At 40.5% G+C, this 20,133-nt stretch overlaps 1 protein-coding gene across 1 annotated transcript; it reads right to left on the reverse strand.

The window, feature by feature from the left end:
* Positions 1-2,768: 2,768 nt before the first annotated feature.
* On the reverse strand, positions 2,769-19,546 carry abhd15a (abhydrolase domain containing 15a). Its single transcript, XM_074679890.1, has 3 exons — positions 18,437-19,546; positions 8,104-8,456; positions 2,769-4,500 (listed from the first exon to the last, which is right to left on the reverse strand). Exons 1-3 carry the CDS (start codon positions 18,956-18,958, stop codon positions 3,852-3,854), a joined length of 1,524 nt encoding a protein of 507 aa, XP_074535991.1. The 5' UTR covers positions 18,959-19,546; the 3' UTR covers positions 2,769-3,851.
* Between the last annotated feature and the right edge of the window lie 587 nt (positions 19,547-20,133).

A 20,133-nucleotide genomic window follows, 5' to 3' on the forward strand; every position in this document is an offset into this window, starting at 1 on the left:
TCTATGGAGCTATCCTAAGACTGGAAGTCCACACATGTATTGGTTAGAAAATGACAATGTATGACACAGATCTTGTCTTGGTTATAAATTGTCATCATGATTGTAACTCAGAGTTAGTGCACGTAACCCTCGTAGAAACCTCATGTTTGTATAACGATTTTATTTATGGCTTACACCAACTAGCTACTGTGCATGTAGATGAGTGTCAGAGTTAGCTCTGGCTTTGCATGAGACTGCCTCTTGCTGCTGATAATGAGCATTTATAGTAATATCCTGCACGTATGTGACAGCTTGTCTGTGTGTGTTTGTGTGTAATGCTTGGAGTGGATGTTGGCTGGGTGCGCCCACATTTTGTTTTGTGTGTGTGTGTGTGTGTGTGTGTGTGTGTGTGTGTGTGTGTGTGTGTGTGTGTGTGTGTGTGTGTGTGTGTGTGTGTATGTGTACACTGCTGTGTTCCAGCTGTCTGAGTGAATAAGGCTCAGTGGGTAGACAAACACTGCTGTGAATGTCACCCACACAAACACTCTCAGCGTGGCATGGCTGTGGGTTTGGTGTTTTAATACGGGAAGTCTGGGCACAAGTCAGCCATGGATTCAAGAGGGGCACTGATTACAACTTTTGAGGAGTAAACTGAGAATAAAAAATTAAAAAATGTAAAAAACCTATCACAATCTATACAAACCTACACTTTATAGGGGAATCTTTTCAATCTGCTGTTGTTTTCACAAATGCTTAGGAATACACTGGAGTGAAATTTTTGACAATATGTGTTGTTTATGTTTCCATATCCATTTCAAAATGATGTCTCTGTGCTATCTGCAAATTCCTCAGAAATAATAAGCTTTAAAGTAAAAATGTACACTCGCTGGTCCATTAATGAGATACACCTGTTTAACTGTTCAATAACGCAGATATGTAATCAGCCTCGGACATGGTGGCAGCTCAATGCATTTTTGCATGTGGACATGTTCAAGACAACCTGCAGAAGCTCAAACCAAGCTGGGATTTTCACACACGACCATCTCTTAGGATTACAGAGTCTGAAAAAGACACGAGTGGCAGCTCTGAGCCGAAATGCCTTCTTCATTGGTTTGAGATAAAAAAAAGACAATAGTAACTCAAATAACCACTGGTTACAACAAAGGTCTGCAGACGGCCATCTCTGCACATACAACGCGTCCAATCTTGAAGCTGATCTACAGTCCACAGCCAACCTGAATGCTGTCGCTGACTATGTCCGTCCCTTTATGACAACAGCGTACCCATTTTCCAATAGCTACTGCTAACAGGATAAAAAGCAACATCACAAAGCTCAAATCACCTCAAACTAGTTTCTTGAACATGATGAGTCTACCAGACTCTAATGGCCTTACCAGATCTCAATCCAATAGAGCTCCTTGAGGATGTGGTGGAACAGGAGAATTTCCTCCTGTCCTCTGTAGCAGCTGTGTGAACAGTGAGGTTTACCTAATTGAGTGGCTGGTAAGGGTATAACATGCAAAAATGACTCCCCAGAACATGGACTAAAAAGATAAGCATCAATGCATCCTCTCAAACCTCGTGAAACTTGATTCATAGAGTATCCAGATGCTGCCTTTTCTCTTCATTTATCCCCCTATATCCCCCCTATAGTTGTAATAATAATGATGCCCCTGAGAGACTCATTTTCTTATTTTAGAGTTTCTTAGCCTGTTTCTAAGTGATCTTGAAAAAGTCTCCCTTCTAGAAATATGCCTGATTGTAATCCACACTTTAAAATTAGATTATTAGCGCCAGTATTACAGGTTGCAGGTTATTTCAAAATGCTACTTCTTAGCTTTCTGTTTGAGTCCAGTGGGATGAGACTGATTTACAGCACGTCTAAGGCTCTATGACAGCACTATGCTGGCAGACGAAGTTTAGTAGTGAGAGGAGAGATCTGTGTACCTCTCTGCTGAAAATGATTTCTGCGATTAATTTTGTAGTGATGGTGGAGACAAGAGCCTAACTGTCAAACAGAAAAAGGACAGAAGAGCAGAAGAAAGATAAAGAGGAGAGTGAAGCTAAAACAGGGGCTAAACTGTTAGTGATCATGTTCATTCCAACCCACAGTCAGCAGTTATTCTGCAGTGGTCTGTTCAGACTTGAGAGTCTATCAATAAAATGAAGAGTGAGGTTATGTTAGCTCTGCTTGGAAGATGACTGGCAGGACATAGCTTTACAGGATTCACTTATGTTACTTCACACATTACGGACATGTCTAAGAGCACCAGGCTGTTACTAAGCTACATACAAACTGACAGTGTTTACTTGTTGTCACATTAGCCTAAAGATACATCGGCAGCACCGGGCTGCCAACAACATATAACTGACTTTAAGCCTGAATTAATGAGACTAGTGATAATTAGTTTAACAGAGAAGTTATTTTTGTTAAAAGTCCAATTTTCAAATTATTTCACTCATTGTACTTATTCATTTTTTTCTTATTTTTGCTGGGGGTACCAAAGTCAACAATAAATGAAAGTTTCTCACAGGAGCTTAAATACTACTTTTCAGGCCACATTAATACTACAAAGTGAAAACAATTTCCCATCTTTGTTAATTTATCAGTTTTACACGTTTTTTTTTTAAATTCCATCACAAAAAGTATTACATATAAGAAACATACTGTTGTTGTAGTTGACAAACTGGGCTCAATATTTTTAGTCCCTGACATCATGATTCCAAACCTCTGCTTCTAAATTCTTTATACTGCTGAGCCAGGGGTTTTATTTTTAGAAATACTTTCAACACAATGCTCTGTGTGAGTCAAAATTTGTATTATTTATTAAATTAAAGGTAGGATGCAGAATTTTCCCCAAAAAATAAAATGTCACTTGCTTTCGGGCACTTAGAGAGCCACAAAGAGCAACATCAGCTGGTATGTGTTAAAAAACCTTGATTAGCTTGTGCTAACATGCCAAGTCAAGTGCATGGCTAGAGTCTCTCCATAAAGAAACGCGATGCTACGGGTGGTTGCTGGGGTAGTGAGTGTGTTCACGTAAACATAGTCAGAGGCAGTGGATGTGCGCTGCCACTAGCACTGATCCAAGGAGGAGCCCAGTTTGAATGTTGTGTTTGCTAACAAGTCGTGAAAATCCTGCAGACTTTACCTGTAAGCATCAGTGCCTACATTTACAAGTACCTAAAGATGTTTCAACTTTCTTTATTCTGCCAAAACTCAGAGTCCATCTCAATGCCAAAGCAGACATCAAGCTGCAACACATGAAGTGGTGGGACAGGAAAATGACAGCTTCCAGCTGGGAAGCTTTCAAAATATAACCCCATTACAGACACACACTTTATATTTAAAGCAAACATAGTGGCAGTCACACACAACACACTCTGTTATTGGTAACACAGGACCAAAACATTGGGACATTTCTAGGATACACACTGTAAACTCTCTGTACAATGCCACCGTTGTGTTTATTAATCCTGTTTGACATTTAACTCAAATTTATTTTTTTACAAGATTTACTTTCATTTCTACTCCAAGCACATTTTCAACACATTTATCCCCAATAAACACTAGTCTGAGTGAAATACAACAGTATGTGTTGCACTTTTAAGTGCACCAACGGACAATAGCTGCAAACTATGAGCAAACAGTTAAATTTGAGGCAGATGTGGTGCATGCGTGCGTGTGTGTGTTAATACAAATGAGACAGAATCCTTGAGTTTTAGTAGCTGGCAGTGAAAAGATTTGTACTGTCTGTAGGAAATATAAATGGCAGTCAATCTTATGTTTAGTGTCTCACAAGTGGAGAGCAATCCCTCACATGCAGAGTCAGAAAGCATCTTTGCAGTCCATCAGCTTCCATTAAACTCCCTTATCGGGTGTAGGACCTCTGCCAGTTGTAAATGGCATGGATATTATGGGAACATGCTGGCATTCGTTTACACGTACTGACGCTGCGATGTCTGAAAACCCTTCCTCCTGCTCCTCCCCCAAGCCCCTTCCTCCTTGCGGCAAGCTGCTTTGCTCTCTCTTCAGCTGCAAAGAAGTCTGTGGTTGCCCTGAAGAATTCAAGCAGAGCTTTGTGGCTCCAGTTGGTCCCATGTCTCACAATCGCACTGTTTGGCAGAGTAGCAGAACCGACTGCACCAAATACGCTCTCCTCCAAATGGGTGGAGAAACCACAGTGACCCCCACATTCAGTCAGGAGGAGAAAAAAATGTGGGTTGGTCTCAAAGAGTTCCAAGGGGATTGTGGATTGGGTATCACCGCGGATTGGGTCATCCTTGGCACACACACTCAAAACAGGGATGGCTACTTCATCCACGTCTCTCAAGGGTTCATTACGCTCCCAGTAAGCTTCCCAAGCAGCTGAGGTGTTGCTGACACTGGTCCCTGATGATGCTGCTGGTGCAGAGTTTGTAAGTCCAGTCTGACAGAACAGGGACTCCTCCAGGCCTCGTAAAGAACAGCTAGAAAACAGGGTGTCCGTCTGTATGGTCTCACCAAGCACCGTCTTGTACCTATGAGCACATGCACAAAAACAAATGAGTAAAGCAAATGAAGACCCTCTCCCCTGTGAATCACTTCTGTAGAGCAGAATGGATCTCAGCATCTCTTTTTAGTTTTTAGTACTGATTTAAAAAAAAACCTTACCAGGTCACACTGTCCCAAAGAATCAATGACTTGACATTGAGCAGTCTATCTGTTGCTACAGCAACTTGATTGTTTCTTAACTATAATTTGTGCTTTTCCAATAAATGGTTTGGTTTCCAAGCTTCATCCAATTATGACTTTCTCATGACTGCAATTTCTGATCTACCTCTTTTTAAAGCTTTTCTTTTTTTAGATTTTCATGTGACAAATTTCATCTTCTCTAATGCTGTTTTTTCTTCTTTCATGGTTTTAAAATCATTAAAACCCTGTATTTAAACCAGCATTTACTTTTTAATATAATAAATATTTAGTATTTAATTGAAAACAGTTTTAAGACAGCAAATTAAATACTTAAACTGAAAAACTGTTTCATACATATAATGGTTATTATAAATTTGATGCCAGCAAAATGTTTCATAAAGTTGGCGCATTATTATTATATTATATTATATGCTGCATCATGTCTTACTGTAACACTTACATCCAACTATGGAGCCAAGAAAACTGCTTCCTGGAGTTTTGTGAGTGAAGTGTTGCCTTAAGCTGCTTGACAATTCGACTCTCCTTCATCAAATTTATTTCATGGTGTTGTGTATGAGGCACACCAGCATTGGTTGTGGCTGTAGTCAACGCCCATAAACACGACAGTTTTATGACAGTTTGTTGAGAACATGTTTGTTGTTGTGAGTTTTATGAGCAGCACACAAGTTAAATACATAAAACAAAGTTGCGGCCAATAGGCTATTAAACACAACACGTGATTCACCAATTGATTTATTGGGTGACAAGTTGGAACTCCTGGCAGGACTCTTATACTACGGAGCCGTACATGTTGTAATGCGTAGAATATGGTTTAACATTCGGTATTGTTAACATGCTGCTTCAGAAATTTGACTATAAGCCTAGTCGACGTGAAATCAGACTATTAAAAATACATGTAAACAGCTTAATCGAACCAAAATTGGACTAAGCACAGCTCGACTGACACACCTTGATAATACAATTGCTATCAGACTGTGGTTGGATTCAGCAGGACTTGGCAGGTCTTGGTGTGCCTCAGGGTTCAGCCGGAAGAAAAAGTAGAAGATGACCATAATAAATAGGGGTTGCTGTGCTCATATAGTCTATGGCTCCAATACAACAAGCAAACACTGTAGCACTTATGTATAAAAAACATAAAGAGCTACAGCTGCATCTATTTCAGCCATTGTCATTACGATATTTCTTCATCGTCTGATGAACCGAAACTAGTTCAATTTTCACACAGCTCTGCTCAGTCAAGGCAACAGATCACATAGGTTTTCAAATCGATTTGTCTATTTACACTGATCCAGCTGTGAGGCTGCTTCGGCAGGTCACAGCTAATAAGCAGTTTTCCTATTTTTGCCAGACGCTGGAGCTGTGACCCATAAATTCAGCGTAAGAAAGATTGAGTGGGACATGAAGTTCTGCATGGACATTACCTAGACAACCCAGTGACTTTCAAAATAAAACAAACCGTGTCAAAACAAGTCCGTATTTAGCTTGACTACAACCATAAATGGAAACAATAGACCAGGAGTCAACAGGTTTGAGGTTTTACAGCCCAACGTGAATGAGGAATATCTTATCAGTGGAGTGGGAAGCGTGGGAACTTCTAGGTCTCACAGCTCCAGCTGTCTGTCAGTCATGCAGCTTGCAGCACTGAACATGCAACCTATGGGAGTTGACAAACCCAGTCAACACCCAACGGAGCTGGACTGCAGACATATCTGGTGTACCTGAGGCGTGGGACGTTCTCAGCCAAAACTCTAATTATCTTTTCTGCATGTGACTTAATGATGTAGCTATGCCTTTCAAGATGTGTAGGCAACCCTCACTGCATGCATCAGAAGTCCCCATACATTTACAATTGCTTTTGCTTTTTTAAAAAAGTGAAAGGTTGATTTGTAAAACAATTCATCTTGTACAGACTTGCGAAATGCTAGAAGTTTGCACCATTTCTGTATCACATTTAAAAAATGCTTTGCTCTCTGCTTCTTTAGCCTGTTTTTGTGGACTGTGTTCCCAGAAATTAGCTTTCTGAAGTGACTCTAAGTCATGTAGTGACTTTCACCACAAAGTCTTGTCTGTTTGTAATGGAGCGGTTCCTGAGGGTCTCAGAGATCATGGTCATTAAGTCTTGGTGCCTTGTAGGGATGGGAATTAATAAGATTTTGTCAATACTGATGCTCTTATCGATTCTGGTTATCGAACTGATCCTTTATCGATTCCTTTATTAATTCCTGTTGTGGTCCCTGAGTTTGAATATTTCTGGGCATAATTATACAAAAACAGGTAAAAATTGTACACAATGTGACTTTGATGTCCTGTGTTGTAATATATTGATCATTCAAGGAGGCCATCTAGTGTCTCAAAGTGGTTATAGCAGTGATTTAAGTTGTTTGGAAGCTTTCCGTAGTTATGAAGTCAACCATGAGGCTTTCAATTGCCTGTTAGCTTCTGACATTTGAAATTCTCAGTATTTTTTACAAAGAGTTGATGTGTTATGTTTCTGTGACGAAAGTTGAAATTCTATTCTCAAGCTGAAGTTATACCGATGTATGCTAACTGCTAGCATATCAATGCAGTTTCTCATACACATTAGCATCAAGCTTGCGCTATTTTGTTATTTTGGTAAATAAGGTGATTTATGCCATTTCGAATGTACTGAATATGAATCTCCTGAGAGAGAGTAATGTACATTTCTCTATGAAGTCAGTTCTTCAGTAAAACTTCAAGCTGAAGATCCTGATTCAATAAGGGTATTGATAAGGGAATCGTTAAGCACAAAGGCTAACGATATCAATGGATTGAAACATTTCTTATCAATTCTCAACAGAAACCGGTTTTAGATTCCCATCCCTGGTGCCTTTTTGTATCAAGATTTCCACAGATTCTCTGAATCTATAATTAATATTTTGTGCAATAGATCAATTTTTATGGCAATGAACATGATCCTGGAATTGTTGAGCTACTTAATGACGCAGTCCCTCACAGAATGATGAACCTCCTCTCATCTTTACTTCAGAGAGACCCTATCCTCTCAGGAATACCCTTCATACACCCAGTCATGTCACAAACATGTTGCAAATTAAGCTTATAAGCTAGTAGTTGTTCCTCCAGGTGTTACTTTTAAGTATTACTTTTCCATCTTAATTGAAATGTGTTGCTGGCACAAAACTTGAAATGAGCATGTGTGTTACATGAAACTTTTTAATTAATTTATTTTGCAGCTTCTGAAATTAAAACTATGGTGAAATGTTTGCAAATCATTCAAATCTATCCGTCATTACACAGAATTCCAACTTTTTCAGCATCAGGATTTCACAATGAAAGCCTATAAAGCTGTTATCTGGCTACCTGACGGTATTTCATTCTAATGTTTAACATTCTTTTTCACACAAATATTTCTTCTTAGTTTAACTTGTGTTTCCTATCTTCCTCCTTACCTGCTGAGACATATCTTCTGGTAGAGCACCAGTGCCCACTGCAGAGGCCAGCACAGTCCGTTCTCAAACCAGCTCTGACAACGGAACACAGGTGACAGGCAGACTGCCGCTGTGACATAGCTGGACGATCCACATTCCCCCAGGTAAGACAGGAGGAGGCCCGACCCGGTGCTCTCACTCACTGCGTACAGTCTCCCTGCAGGCTGCCTGTAGCGGATGTAGCGCACGGCCTCACGCAGGTCTGCAGGGTCACCAAACTGCTGCAGCTTGAGGGTGGTAAGTGGGGTGCCATTATGGCTGCGGCGGTTGAAAACGGCAGGAAGGTATCCATGGGAGAGTGCAGCTTCACACAACTGTAGAGAATAAGAAACAGTGGATAAAGACACAACTTATTCAGTAAACTGTCAGGCCCCATTTACACAACAACATTTCACCCCAAAACAAAAAATATAAAAAAATCAATAAAAACAAAAATCTGTGGTTTCACAAAAATGCTGATGGACTAAAACACTGTAGTAAGCATGCCAGGCCTGTAGTTGGCGCAATAAGTTTCTTATCGAGAAGCAGCTTTTGGTAGATCTCCACTGAAGTAGGGTTGAGCCAATCATCTGGTGTATTGATGAATGCAAAGGGAAAAAGTGGTGCGACAGATGCACATTTTCTTGACAGTTAGCAAATTGAGCACCACAAGCACAACATGGTAGTCAACGACGATCGTAACAGTGGGACTGTTGAACTGCTGTATGCCCGAAGTGAAGCGTGATGCCAGCCTTTCCACTGAAAATACCCGGCTACTTGTGTTCAAGGCCTCAATCTAACGTCCTCTTAAAAGGCCACATGGTGGTGTTAGTGGGGTCTGTTCTCTGGGCTTTAATCCAGGATGACACATTTGCTCCTCAGAATTTCCATAGTATTTCATTTACTGTCCGTGCAGTTGAACACATATGATCCCAGTTTGGTGCTACTTTTATCGTCCCAAATGGAAACAAAATAGTGAGAATAGTGAAAGCACAGGGTTTAGTGTTTCTCTATTCTTTGAAGAAATGTGAAATGTGATTGTTTTTTTAGCTGTCATTGCTCATTATGAAATGTTATATTATGTAGTTTTTCTCTTTGGCCTGTTTTTGTTTTAAGACAGTGATAAAGATTAAGGATACTAGGCAACAGGATCCTGCAGCACATCTAACAGTTATCACAAAAACAGCAGACTGTATCAGATATGGATGAAGTCCCCAACTAACTTTCAGCTGAGCGAAAAACCTATCACACCAATCACCTCTTTCCTGCTGCCCTCTGCTTGTTGGTCACGCCCATCTAATCAAGCAGCTCAGTGCACCTGAGCACCCAGCTGCAGCTCGTCTGCAATCAGGCCAGCATTTAAACCCCTGTCCACTGTTTCTTTGCCAGATTGTTCTCAGCTTTCCTGCTGTCTCTGGATTCTGTGTTATTATGGACTGCTGCCTTCTTGACAATGGTCTTTTTCCTTCCCTCTGAGGTCCTTTTGCCTAATTTTGAACTTTTGGTTGCTGAAGTTTCTTCCCTCCAAGGAAACTGTAAGTATTTTCTGTTTTTGTGAGCTGCTTTTGGGCAAAAAACACTTGTTGCAAAACATATAAAGATGTAGAGTTTGAGGCATAGGTTTGTCTGTCAGCTACAACACATCAGATTGTCAAGTTAACCGCACCCCTCATCAATTTATTTTATTTATTCTTTTTTTTAATTCAACCTTTATTCAACTAGGTTAGTCCCATTGAGATTTACAAACCTCTTTTTCAAGGGAGACCTAGCCAAGACAGGCTGCAGCACAAACAAAAAGTTACAGACAGAAAACAGAAAAGCACAGTCCACAAAACACAAGATTATGGATTAAAATCAAGGAGTCACTCTCGGAATCGGCTGTACAAACAGCCAAGCTAAAACATTAAGATAATATATAACCTGCTTCCATGTCTTTCATTTTAGATTTAAAACATTTTAGACAACCGGCTCCTTGAGCTTTAAGTTGTTCTACAAGTGGTTTCAAGCTGAGGGTGAAGAGTACCCAAAAGCCCTTTTCCCAATTTTTGTCAAGCATTTGGGACAAAGAGCATAAAGAATGCAGAAAGCACTGTCTGGTTCTTTCTGCATGATAAAAACACAAATAAGTGGGGAAGCAGATGAAGAACTTCCTTTTAATGAAGGAATACCAGTGTGTTGCTTATGCAGGCCAAACTAACCTGAGAGTACATCTCACAATGGTGAGTCAGAGGTTTAAAGTTTGTTATGAACCCTAAGGATGCGTGGTAGTCAGTACAGACCATGTGGAGACACTTTGCAGAGACATGCATGTACAAAAGATCTCCATAATCTAAAACAGGTAAAAAGGTTGCAGCAATAAGCTGCTTTTTTAAGAATGTTCAAGCTTATGATAAGAAGGCTCAGAAGGACTCTTTCCTTTGTTTATCAGCTGGTCTCATCATCTTGTCATCTCTATCCAATCACACCAAACATCAGTGTCAGCCAATCATTTTGCCCATTATAAATGCAGCCCTTCCTTCCTTCAGTTTATAAATCTACTTTTTGTCTGCAACCCTCCCTCCTCCCCATCATCTACCGAATTTTGCAGATTCATCTGCCAATCAAGACATCATCAAGTCTGCTTTTGACATGAAATTCTTATACATGCTTCCAGGATTGTTGCTTGGTGTCTGTTGGTTATGGCTGCCTTTTACAGCAGCTCTCTCTTCTTTGTATGTTTCTTGTACTTTTTTGTCTCTTTTTTGTAATCTTTGTATTTGGAGTGGATCATCACTTTGTATGGCTTGTTTGTTGGTCATGGACACCAAACTTTTTGTGGCTTCTGTGATATTTTTACTACTTCGTCTCCTGTGTTTGTCTGGAGATCCTACATGTAACCATGGCTGCATTGTTTACATGTGAACTCAGCTGTTAGCAGCCTGTAGCATGTCAGTGCTAACTGGCGTAAGGCCTGATGTCTTCCCACAAGGTGAGGAGAAGGAGGTGAGGACGATGTGCTGGTTCTCAGGTGTGAGCTAAGAAGTGACGACATGGACCTGTCCTTCCATCCATCGTTATTGGGAACGAAAGATCTATCGCCAATAAGATGGACGAGCTAGCCATGCTAACCCAGCAACAGAGGGAATACCAGAGGGCAGAGTAGCATCATACTATTCACAGACATGGCTAACGGAGCTAACATCAGACACCAACACCACATTGGAAGAGCTTCACCTGCTGTGAACAGACAGGATCTAGGAGACAGAGATGGAGCATGACTGAAGAAGCTCAGTCCTGGACCCTGTGGAGGTGGGGGCTGGCTGAACTGGACAATGATGGACAAGCTGTCATCATCTGTTTTCTTATAGACCTTTTTGCACTTTCTATACACTTTCTTACTTTTGTTTTCTTGATTGCTGCTGTTACTTCAATTTTGTTGTACTTGTTACAATGACAATAAAGTTCTATTCTATTCTATTCTATTCTATTCTATTCTATTCTATTCTATTCTATTCTATTCTATTCTATTCTAGATGGCATTTGAGAAACAGACGTTTTTTATTTTGCGCCTCTGCAACAGCATTTCTCAACACCAGAGGCTGCTGCTTGGCAAAAACAGATGAGGACTCAACCTTGTGAGTTTATTGGTCATCTGCTGACAGATTGAACAATTAAGCTGGCTTCAAAACAGAGAGAGGGTCAGGGCAGATCTTTGAGGCTATTATGACAGTTTTTATAAGCTGCTAAGAGTCAACCTGTCAGTCCAGGCAGCCTCAACCTGGACTATGCAAACTCTCCTTGAACTGGGCTGAAAGCCAAAGCTGGAACATGAGAGCAGGAAGTGTTTGAGAACAGTAACCTGTGATCTCATGTCTCTAGCAGGAAGTCTTCTCATTCGGCCAGTTGTGCTGTAGACAGAAATAGCCCAACCTTTGTTTTGACTACATCAGGCTGTCTTTGGTGTTACGGTTTTTGGACAGAAATTAAACAGTGCAATATGTTTTGGCTTCTTTTTCTGAATAATTCTAGTTATGAAGGAGAAGTGTGTCTTCTTCAATGCCAGCAGAATGTCTGGAAAGATATTTTGTCTTTCTCAGCTGAGAAAAAAATTGCTTTGGTCCTCATAAACCCTGTAGACAAAGCAACAACTCCTTACTCTTTGGTCATTTTGTTTCTCAAATGTGCAGAGATGCATGCTGGGAAGAGTGCAGAAGCAGCTGGCACTTGCAGACAGAGATTTAATCAGCCTGATACACTGCTTGGCTGTCTTAGGAGAGATGTGAACAGAGCTAATACTCTGAAACGTCACTAATTAATTCAATCATATATGAATTCAACTTTTCTGAAACTGCTCCCAAGATGCAGTTTCAGCTGAGACGAGGAAGGAGAGCAATTTCAAAGGAGTACCAGCCTGTGAGTTTGGCTTAATTTCCAAAGATATTGAGATACACAATGAGATAGTACACAGTTTAAACTGTGTGTTTGAGCCGGGCTGAGAGGTGAAAGCGGCAGATGCATTTAAATCAAGAGAATCGAGTGTGAGAGGATTTATTCATGCCTGCCTGCTCAGGTATTAAGAATGCATTTAGGTGAAAAAATAAGTCACACACTGTGGGGTTTGTGGTTTAAACCACTCATTACAATCTGCACAGTAAGTAACAACTGTTCAGGGTCAGACTCTTACACAGCCCCAGGATGGAAGACAGAGAGATATTTGCAGTACAGTATTGCAAAGCAAACCTCTCCTGTATCATTTGTCATTTTTGTTTGGAAGTGTTAAAAAAATTGCATCAGCGAGAATTTGTTTTTTGGACAATCTGACACACCGATGGTTAGTTTTAGCAGCTCGGAGGGAACACTGGTCCAAAGCGCCTCCTTAATGTGACAGTTCACTAGATTTCACATCTGTTACAAAGAAAAAAAGGCAACATAACCTACTTTAAAAAAAGCATGAATGTTTTTTTTCTGAAGTGTAAGGGTAAAAGTGTGAATCAAATTGTCTTCACAAATCTGAGCTTCATCTCAGAAACAGTAGAAAAACAAACAGTAGCATCTCCAGCAGATTTCTGCCTGAGCTGATAAACTGTCAGCTCAGTGACAAATTCCATCAGCAGGGACTCCAGACACTGGCCAACACGCCAGCTCGCTCTCACACACTCACACAGCCAGCATTTATTCTCCCCTCCCTCTGTGCTGAAATAATGACGCAGACATAAATACAAGAGGGCTCCTAAAGTTCCACAGCTTCTCCCACAGGCGTTTTAAACCCAGTGATCCTCTTCTGTGAGACCACCTCCAGTGTTAGACAAACTTCAGCAGCCCCATCAGGACATGTGGCCACAAATCAGGTTAAATGAAGGATGTTATTCGATTAAAAGCCTTTTACAGGAAACAAAGCATCTCACTTCAATGCTCTGTCCTTTATCCAGGTCAACAGTTGGCCTAGAATACTCTTTGACAGGCTGGAGAGGCCAACGGAGGACAGTTTTCCTTCTAAATTACACTGCATGCAGAATTTTGGTCTGTTTACATAGATGATAACTTAGTCAAAGAAAGTAGAAAATGTTTACTTTTGTTATTTGAAGATAATTAATTACTCATAGATGTATCAATGCATCAGTTTGACATCCATAGGACTAGCCTTGGCAGTACTGGCACACTGAAGACATCACCTGCTGAACAAACCCTAACTTTTTGAGCAAGAGGTTGCTGTGCACTATCTATAACTATTTTTAATTGATAATATAAATCTCTCTCTCTCTCTCTCTCTCTCTCTCTCTCTCTCTCTCTCTATATATATATATATATATATATATATATATATATATATATATATATATATATATATATATATATACCAGGGAGTCCCTACTATCTCAAGTGAGATACAAAATCCTTGTGGCAAAGGAGTCCTGGTCAGTTTCATACAAAGAATGAGACAAACTAATACATATTGTAAGTAATAAATAAGATCTTTGGTTGGAAGAATCTCCAAAAACCAAAGGGAATTCTAGTTTTACTGTATACCTCTGAATTCCTGGATAAAGAAAATATCAGCATTAAATCACACTTGTTTCACAAAGCAGTGCAAATAAACCAATGTGCACTTTGTTCAGCAGACTGCAGCTGGTCAGGCAGCCCAGAGTGAGTCACCGGAGAGTGATCTGTGGATGTTTTATCTGGTTGCTTGCTGTCTGTGTGGTGTAAGGCTTGTGTTGAACTGTAGACCCTATTAGATTTAAGACAAAGGGCAAACGTCAGAGCCCCAGACATGTGTGGGGAAGTTCACTACTACAACTTCTTACTCTGCTGATAAGTGCGCACTGTCTTGTTGAGGTAAACTCTATTCTCACCCCGGCCACAGACATCCCTGTAAATACATGGAGTCTTTCATTTTTTCTGGCTTAAAGGTTTCTGCGATAGAGAAATTTCCAAGCCTAATTACCTTCTAATGCTTCTCTTACCTCGCTCACCGACCCATTAACATCTGTTAATAGTAAACTTTCCCCACATTTACTGCATGGGTGCTAAGCTATTTTCCTTTGCCATGAGCTATTTGGAAAATTCAAAAGCCTTTCTACAATAGCAAAAAAAAGCTAAATGAATGCTCTTAAAACCTATTTTTGAAGTGATGAAGGCTAGATTACACATAATGAGCTGATTAAATTGTAATTCAAATCCATACAGAATGAAAAATACTTGACGTGTGAACAAAACTGGACAAAACACTGGTGAATGCAGTGTAAGTAGGTCACAAAATAATGGTCAAACTGTTACAAATCTATCTGTTCAGTCAGGAAAGTGTGACACATGTAAATCATATGAGGCAGCACGGCTACACCAGCTGGATGTCTGCTTCCAGGAACATTTATGGCCTTTCAACACGCTTCTTTGAACAGTGATCACAGGCCAGCCAATGTAGGGCTCATTCCCACATGTCTTACACACCTCAGTTTATTAAACTGGCCTTTTTTCTGACCTTTTATAAGTGGAGCACAACAAGAAAATGTGCTCTTTGTGTGTGTGTGTGTGTGTGTGTGTGTGTGTGTGTGTGTGTGTGTGTGTGTGTGTGTGTGTATGTGTGTGTGTGTGTGTGTGTGTGTGAGAGAGAGAGAGAGAGTGGGTTTGACTGGGGCAGGAGGCAAGAAAATGTGCCAAGCTGATTTTTTTTTTATTATGGGTCAACTTGAGAGATGTTTTTAGGGGAATTTCATTTGCTTTCCAAAAGAAAAGGGCAAAATGTCTCCTCCTATTTTGGGCAAGGTAAGGGTTATGCACCAACCCTAAACCCCAAACCCCAGCCTGTACTGTCTAGGGTCCTAACCCTTGACCCAAACCCTAATCATATCACAAATTTTTAGGATTAGGGTTTATGGGTTTCTTCAAATGTCATGCCAACAAAGCTAATTTTTTCAATTTGAGTTTAGGGTTGTTTAAGGTTGGTTAGGGTTAGGGTTTAGGGTTCTGGGTTCAGAGTTAGAGCCTAACCCTAACTCTTGTACCCTAACCCTTCTAACTCTAACCATCACCCTAACCAAAAACATGGATGCAGTACGAGTGATCCCATTTTATTTCTGGAGTGGCTACATGAAACCCACATAAGGAAGTTACTCCACTGGAAACAGTGAATCAAACTTGCTTTAACTTCATCCAGGTATGAGGAAAAATTTGGACCAAAGGACACTAGCTTAGCTGGGCCCAGCAGTCGGTCAATTTTGCAACACACCTTTTATATATATTTATTAGTTTAGTATATTTTTTTCCGGTCATTGTACAATCAAATACACTTATATATATATATATATATATATATATATATATATATATATATATATATATATATATATATATATATATATATATATATATATACATATATACACATTCATACATACGTGTAGATCCACCCTCACATACATATATACACACACATATACAAACATACACATAACCGTGTGCCGATCTACTTGGTAGTGCTGACCGAAAGGGTTTAGGCTGAAGTTGAAACTTATAATTGCCTAACCCCATAGTATTCCCACAGAAACAATTAAAGATGGCACATACAATAAACTGTCCTTAAGTCTTCAGTTTTAGACACTGCCGAAACACAGCATTATAGAACAAATTATAACAGCAATAATAAGGCGATTAAAACAATAATAATAATGAAGTGACAACATATCAATATGATTTTATTTATTTATTTATTTATTTATTTATTTATACTAGGTCTCCATTAGCAGGGTAATTAACTCTAATCGAGTGCTCTATAATTTTCAATAATTCTAGATTTGAAGCTTTTTTAAAATGCATTAATAGTTTTGGAGCCATTAAGTTGTTCATCTAAGTTGTTCCATAGATCAACCCCTCGAACAGAGATACATCTACTTTTCAAATTTGTCCTAGCTTTGGGTTTATAGAAATTTCCAGAATCTCTGAAACTATATCTTTTTTCTTTCAGTTTGAACAGATCTTGGAGACTGTGTGGAAGCTTTAAGTTGTGAGCTTTATACATCACAACAACCGTGGTAAAATCAACAAGATCATGAAATTTCAATGTATTCTGTTTGATAAACAGTGGATTTGTTGGGGCATAGTAATTAGAAAAATTAATAATTCTAATGGCTTTCTTTTGCAGCAGGAAGATCGGTTGAGTGTTTGATTTATAATTATTCCCCCATATTTCCACGCAATAATTAGAGTATGGAAGTATGAGTGAGTTGTACAAGATATAAAGTGCATTTTGATTTACAGAGGTTTTAATTTTAAATAATATAGCAATAATAATTTATCACAAATACATGAGATATGTGCTGATAAGAGGAGTCTACATTCCCTTCTCTTTACTGCTGACATAGAGCCACATGCATGAACCCACACAAACACAGGCAGTTTTAATCTGTCTTTCTGACACACACACACACCGCACACACAAGCACACACACCATGTTCTGCAGAGTGAGTCTCAACAGTGACAGGAGCGATCTTAATTGGTGTATATCCCTTGTGGTGCCTCAGCTCTCAGTCCTTCCAAGCGGAACCGGGTGACAGCACCACAAATACTCTCCACTCTGATGCTGCCCCCCCCCCCCCCCCCTCCATGAATAAAATAAAACTCTGAAGCTTAGATCAGACCGAATGTGTGTTACTGTTCATCATTTTCCTTATTTGTGTTGCACAGCTTGAAGCTGAAACTTACAGTGCTTTGAGACTCCTTCCTTACTTTCCTGTTTCAATCTTCCAACATCCCTCTTCTCTGTTATAAGTTTTCTTCAGAACATAAGAAGTGTTTTACTCTTTGACTGTGTGAGGAGTCTTCAGTTCTTGCGGGGTTGTTGTTTTCTTACAGAGGGTCTCTGGTAGTGTTGCACACACACAGAGGAAAAAGGGGATGAAACGAACCAGGGTGATACCAGGTGCCTGGAGTGGTCAGGAGCCAACAGGCATTCATGTAGAGCAGTGCTGCTCTTCCCCAGGCCCCTCAAGTCAAGCGATGCTTTGTAATCCCTCAATCAATTACCTCAGTCGGTGTATTGAAAGAGCAGTTGAAAAACTAGTGTTGTCTCTGCATCTGCTCTTTAGAACGCCTATTTTGTTCCCTTTTCAAACTGAGCTCTCTTCTCATTTTAAAAGCATGGGAACTTCTTTGCCTAAGTGGAAATTTTTATAAGTGTGGCATTAAACATCCTTTCACACCATTCAATGTCTAATTTCGTACTAGATTAAAAAAAAAACGTAGTGTGAACATGCACTTACCAACTCATCCAGCATACTGGACCCTCCACTTTAACATTTAAAACTTGGTAGCTCTATTTTTGAAGTTTTTTTTTCTGTTTAGTCATTTTAAAGGTAGAAATTTGTGTCAAATGAAAAAAAAAATGTAGGAGGCTCTCATTTTCTTAACTTTTCCTCATGATGTAACAGTCTGTGAAACAAAACAGACCTGAGAACAGGACACGACTTGAGAAGTATGCACTTATGCATCTTTGATTTAAAAGATGGTCCAGATTATTTTGTATTAAAGTGCTGAAAAACGGTTCAAAATTACATCAGAGCATTTTAATATGAAATGATGTACCATTTGGGGGGATTTCTGGAGACTAACAGCTGCTTTAAGCGTCATATGATTACTTATTGGTGTTGTGGAATAGGCCTGCTGAACAAATCTCTTCATTTGGGGGATGTCTTCCCTGGACTTCTGTGCAATTGTATTTTTCTGGTACTCTTTATGGTACTTGTTTTTGTTATCATATTTCTTTAAAGCTCTAACTTCTGAAGTTTCTGAATAAATCTCTTGTTTAATCTCTATAGGGCAAGTCAGAAATCTAGTGTTTACCTTCAGCACATTCCTTGTAATCTTCCCAAATGCGTTGGGGATGATGAGCAGAACAGGACTGGTGGAGTGACTGGAGGTCCTGCGTCGTTTCTGGTAGGATGGCACCGCCCAGTCCAAAGCCACCAGTCCGTCGTCGCTCAGCTGCAGGTTGTCCCGCACGAACTGGATCGGGCTGTCGTACGGCCAGCACGTCTCATACACACTCTGCAGGAAGGCGCTGGCCCGCCACGTCCATCCGAGACAGGGAGCGAAGTGACTGAAGGTCCTGCAGTGTTTCAGGAGATAGTTGGCCAGAGCGGAAGGTTTGCAGATGAATGCCACGGCGCGTGATTTCTCACCCGCGCTGTCGCTCCCATCTCGGTCTGAGGCGCACCTCCCGGCTTTATCCTTCGCTGCCTGTTGAGAAAGCCCCAGTCCTTGAAGCAAAGTGTCCGTCTTGCTCTCTGTGCCGAAATATTTGGAGCCTGGCCAGATTAGGACCACCAGGATCGTAATGCACAGCGCAACAAGCCATCCCAGCATTGGCACGGTTGGAAAAAGCCTGACAAGCACGATGGGGGTTCTTCCCACCCTCAAGTCTGGATCTCAAGTTTATCAATAAGATTTTTGGTAACAGAAAATTGTTCAGAGGAGCATACTTAGTCGTGAAACGTGCAGACCCCGTCCCCAACGATCAGCTCGGAGGTAAAAATTTGGGGCTTTCACTTCTGTGCCAAAGCGCACCAGCCCCTTTTCGTAGCAGGCGTGATGAGTCGGTTACGCGGCGTTGTTGTCCTTCCAGTTCATTCCGAGCCCGACTTTACGGTTCTCTTTCTGATAAGCGTTGGTCTCTTGTGCACACATCCCACGCTGGAACTGTAACCGGCTCCAGACAAGTCGGTGCTCGACTGGTGCCTGAACTCAACAACAGCTGGGAGCGCGAGATGTGTCTGAATGCTACGCGCCGCTACCGCTGGAAACGCCCCCAGCCTCGTCCAGCCCCTTCAGAGAAGAAGCAGGTAGTCTGTGCACGCGATTGTCCCTGCTTCTATAAACTCGTACTCTAATTTCTTACAGCACGTACAAGGAGGTGTACTGTGTTTGAAATGTAGGGGAAACTGTAACCATCCCCCTCCCTGTCTCTCTCTGTCTCCCGGTCTTCCCCTCTCTTACAAACTCGACGCTGTAAAGGCAGTTAGTGCGCATGACCATCAGTAGATGAATGAATTTCTTCTGAATGAGTTTGGCTCACATTCACACTTCATCTAATCAGGATGAGAGAGAAAGCGAGGAAGAGGAGGGGAATCTGGAGACATTAAGGTGGACTTCTAATGTCATGTGACCTGTTTAACAGCTTTCTGTTATTTTACAAAACACAACCATGTTTTTCTCAGTGCCTGCAGTTATTTTGCTGGAAGTTGAAAGAGAGGGTGAAAGTAGGCCACTGCTCTCTGTGCACACTGAGCGCAGCAGACTTGGTTTGATTTGGGCTCATAACATTTATGTAATGTGATAACCTCCTCTCTGCTACTTTCCTCATCCCCCAGCTCCTCCTTTTGCCGATGCTATTTATGAAGGTCTAACAGATAAAAATAGACTTCTCAAAATGCATTATTTATTAATGAATGGGGCAAAGAAATGGAAAGATGAAACATTTTAATTTTTAATTAGACTGAGAAGAGGAAATAAAGATAAATGTTGACAAAAAGGAGCTTCAT

The sequence above is a fragment of the Halichoeres trimaculatus genome, unplaced genomic scaffold (genome assembly GCF_033239565.1).
Source record: "Halichoeres trimaculatus isolate MK-OKI-2021-1 unplaced genomic scaffold, fHalTri1.1 fHalTri1_scaffold_9, whole genome shotgun sequence".
NCBI lineage: Eukaryota > Metazoa > Chordata > Actinopteri > Labriformes > Labridae > Halichoeres > Halichoeres trimaculatus.